General features: G+C 42.3%; 1 protein-coding gene across 2 annotated transcripts in view; it reads left to right on the plus strand.

The window, feature by feature from the left end:
• The window catches only part of LOC119425857 (SH3 domain-binding protein 5), a 26,189-nt gene that overhangs the window by 18,720 nt on the left and 3,129 nt on the right, over nucleotides 1-4,340 (plus strand). For both annotated transcript variants that reach the window (XM_037693409.1, XM_037693410.1), the window contains 4 exons: nucleotides 1,810-1,974; nucleotides 2,074-2,204; nucleotides 2,501-2,543; nucleotides 2,797-3,013. In XM_037693409.1, the coding sequence (XP_037549337.1) occupies nucleotides 1,810-1,974; nucleotides 2,074-2,204; nucleotides 2,501-2,543; nucleotides 2,797-3,013 (556 nt within the window). The remainder of the gene's footprint in view (nucleotides 1-1,809; nucleotides 1,975-2,073; nucleotides 2,205-2,500; nucleotides 2,544-2,796; nucleotides 3,014-4,340) is intronic.

Raw genomic sequence — 4,340 nt, forward strand, 5'->3', positions numbered from 1 at the left:
AGGAGGCTGGCTGTTCACAGAGTGCTGTGTCCAAGCATATCAATGGAAAGTCTAGTGGAAGGGCAACATGTGGCAGGAGAAGATGCACCAGCAAAAGAGATGACCGTGGGTTTCAGCAGATTATCAAACAGAGAAGATTCCAGAATCTGGCAGAGATCCAGAAAGAGTGGAATGAGGTGGGAGTCACAGCTTCACAAACCACCACATTCAGACGCATCTGGGAGATGGACTACAACTGCTGGGTTCCTCGGTCCTCTTTTCCAATGAAAGTAAAGTGTGCCTTTCATTCTGAACTCAAGGTCCAAGGGTTTGGAGGAAGAAGGGTGAGGAACAGAACCCATACTGCTTGAGGTCCAGTGTGAAATATCCACAGTCAGTCATGATTTGGGGTGCAATGTCCGGTGCAGGTGTTGGTAAACTATGTTTTCTTAAATCCAAGGTCACCACAACAGTCTACCAGAATGTTTTAGAGGACTTGATGATTCCTTCTGCTGAGGATTTGTATGGAGATGCAGATTTCATCTTCCAGCAGGACCTGAACCCTGCACATCCTGCCAGAAGCACCAAAACCTGGTTTGATGTCCATGCCACAGTGCTTGACTGGCCAGACAACTCGCTGGACCTAAACCCCATTGAGAATCTATGGGGTGTTCTCAAGAGAAAAATGAGGGAGGAGCACCAGACCCAACAACAAAGAATAGCTGACAGCATCAAGGAAATCTGGGCTTCCATAACTCCCAGTCAATGCCACGTCGCATCGAGGCAGTGATTATGACAAAGGGATTCCCAACCAAGTATTGAAGATTGACATATCATTTTGAAAGTACCATATTTTGATCGATTTGTTGTGATCCTAATTATTTATTTATTTTTTTGCAAAAACTGAGAAGTAGTGTGGGCTGATGTCATCACAGTATTTTAATTTTTTGAAATCCTGTTTTCGTGAGTTTCATGAGCTGGAAGCCCAAATTTTGTAAAAATAAACAAATAAATACTTGAAATCGTTTAAATTGTGGGCCCTGAATTGTTCACTTCACTTCTGAAGAGGAAGTAAATGAGGACCAGCATTACTGTAACAGCAGATCATATTACAGGGCTCCATATGACAGAGTCATGACAGGATATGCACAATGAAAAGGTCTCTTTGATGTTACAGTTCTTTTACATAATAAATACTGATCCAGGGAATAAATGCTCCCGTCATCTGATTCTGAATTGTTCAGGATGATGGAGGGATGTACTCCTCCTGCAGCCTCTTAGTTTCAGCCCAGTGAAACTGCCTTTAGCGACTAAAACCACTTAGTGAACCAAATACCTCTGATTGTCTCATGCAAGGAAGTCTGACCAGAGTTCTTGTTAGTGCTTCATGTTGGATATCAGCCAGTTCTCTGACCTTTAGCTTACGCCTGTTTGACTGGAGCGAGTGGGTCTAATAATGTCCAGTAGTGTGATGACTCTAGTCCCCCTCCTGACTGTGACAAGTCAGATTTCCTCACAAAGACACAATTGTCTCTTTGTAGGAGGAATCTTTTAGTTTTTATTAGACTGTACTAAGAAATTATCCACTGTTCCTTCTAGAAGCAAACCAAATTATCAGTTGACAATTAATTAAGACTATTTTAACTATTTTAAACAGTATTTGGCACAACACTGGCAGGCCGCAAAGGAAGTGCAAAATTTTACAAAAGCAACTGGGTTTGTATTTTGTAGTTGAAAAAAGGATATTGGTTACAGAGCAGCTAACTTGACTTTTTGTTCATTCTATTCCTCAATAGTTATAATTGTGGCTGTCTTCTGTCTGCGCTACAGGCTCAGGCAGAAGCCCAGAAAGCCACTCAGGAATTCCAGCGGGCTGTTGAGATCCTGCGGGCGGCTAAAGAGACCATCGCCCTGGCAGAGGAGAAACTTCTGGAAGAAGACAGCCGGCAGTTTGACTCAGCCTGGCAGGAAATGCTCAACCACGCTACGCAGAAAGTAAGAACACAAGACGATTCTTCCACAGTAACGAGGTGAACTGCTGCAGCAGTAAAAACAGCAGATTCTGTGTAATAATTGGAGCACGTTTTGTTTCAGGTGATGGAGGCAGAGCAGGCGAGGACACAGAGTGAAGCTGAGCACAAGAAAACAGCAGCTAACTACAATTCCTGTATGGGCCACATGAAGCTGCTGGAGAAGAAACTGAGGCGCTCCATAAGCAAATCCAGGTCTGTGCTAGCGTTCTGCTACGACTGGCTGGAGAAGACGCTCACACGCTTCACCCTGCTTAGGCCTCTTCATGTGAGCGTGTGCTGACAAAGAGGGGCTCAGTTTCTGTCACGTGATTCTGTCCAGATGTTTTATGTGTTGGTTAAGCCGTGTTGGGGTGAACTCCCGGGCTAAGAGCTAAGGAATGTGACTGCTGTTAGAGAAGTGTTTTTCTTCTAGGTTTTTTGTTTTTTTTTGGACCAGAAATATTTCTTCTTCTCTGTTTTTTCATTTTTTTAACCTTTTTCTGTTGCAGACCCTATTTTGAACTGAAAGCCAGATATTATCTACAGCTTGAGGTATGTGCATGGTTTGTTCAACTGTGTGCTATAGATTTAGGATTTTACATAAACACTAAACTATCTGACAGTTTCTTGAAAGGTGAAGGAATAATAACAACCTAGATAACTCTAATATGTAAAAAAAAAAAAAAAATATATATATATATATATATATATATATATATATATATAGATGTCATTCATAATGTATATAAATATTTGTACAGTTTTATTTCTCATACGTGTATTTAATGATGTTTTTTTTTCAAAGCAACTGAAGCACCATGTGGACGAGCGTCAGGCCAAGCTTGTGGTCGCCAAGGCTGAGTACCGTGCAGCGTTACGTAACTTGGAGAGCATCTCAGAGGAGATCCATGCCCATCGACGCTCCCTAGCTATAGGAACCAGAGAGCGTGGCGTTGGTGCAGAGGGGGACGAAGGTCATGAAGACATTGCAAACTTCACCATGGAGTCAGATGGCTTGTCGAGTAAGTGATTAGTATTTAAAAAGCACCAGTCCTACCCTTCATCAGTTCATTTTCTTTATTATTATTTTTGTTAGACCAGCCAAAGAACATGGATGAATGGATTTTTGTTGGAAATGCACTCATGGCAGTTTTCTAGTGTCAGGATCCATGTGTTTTGTGGTGTTTTAATTGTATGATTCTTGTATTTAGGTAGTATGGTAGCGCAGTGGTTAGAGCTGCCATCTCTTAGTGAGAAGGTTTCCAGTTCAAATCCCAGCCCGAGGCCTTCCTGGGTGGAGTTTGCATGTTCTCTCCGTGCTGGGTGGGTTTTCTCCAGGTACTCCTGTTTCCTCCCACAGACTAAAAACATGCATGTTAGGCTGATTGGTAACTCTAAATTGTTCCTAGGTGAGAGAGAGAGCGAATGGTTGTTTGTCTCGTTTGTCTCTATGTGTCCCTGTGATGGACTGGAGACCTGTCCAGGTGTGTCCCCACCTCTCGCATAGTGAATGCTCGATAGAGTGTCGTAGAAAAAAGGCATTCCTTAAATGATCAGGTTTAGACTTCATCAGATTTATTACAAGGCTTTGGAGAACAGCCAACAATCACAGAAGATCAATGCATTTACAAGTTCACACTTATCAGTGCCTTCACCTGTCTGAGGTTCTGACCCGTTCTACACTTCCTGTGGTAAAAACTTTTAGTTTATAGAATCCCCAGGCGCCAGTGTACTCATCCTCCCCCTTTGCTCTGTGGAGCTGTTATCAGAAGCCCAGCTGCACACAGAGACACGTCGGGGAGTTGGTTGTGGGAGACAGAACACTTCTCAAGGACTCTCTGAAAACATGTCTCTGTATCATATCAATCAAACCTTGAGGATAATAAAAATTATCTCTTTGCTGTCTCTTTACTGACAGGTCACATCAAGACTGATTATAATTATAATATATAGACAGAGGAACATTTTAATATCATTCACAATAACAGTAAAGGAGCAGTGCATAAATACACATGCATTCAACCTTTATTTATACATTGCCTCGACAATGAGCACTGGTGACCCCCGTGACCCGAAAAGGAAGAAGCAGGTAAAGGATGATGTATGGATGTATGGATGTATGGATGTATGGATGTATGGATGTATGGAAGTATGTATGTATGTATGTATGGATGGATGTATGGATGGATGGATGGATGTTTCTTTGGATGGATGGATGTTTGTTTGGATGGATGATGTCTGTTTGAATGGCTGAATTTCTGGATGGATGTCTGTTTGGATGGATGGATGGATGGTTGGATGGATGGATGTCTGTGTTTGGATGGATGGATGTCTGTGTTTGGATGGATG

Source organism: Nematolebias whitei, chromosome 19 (genome assembly GCF_014905685.2).
Source record: "Nematolebias whitei isolate Nwh7 chromosome 19, NemWhi1, whole genome shotgun sequence".
Lineage (NCBI taxonomy): Eukaryota > Metazoa > Chordata > Actinopteri > Cyprinodontiformes > Rivulidae > Nematolebias > Nematolebias whitei.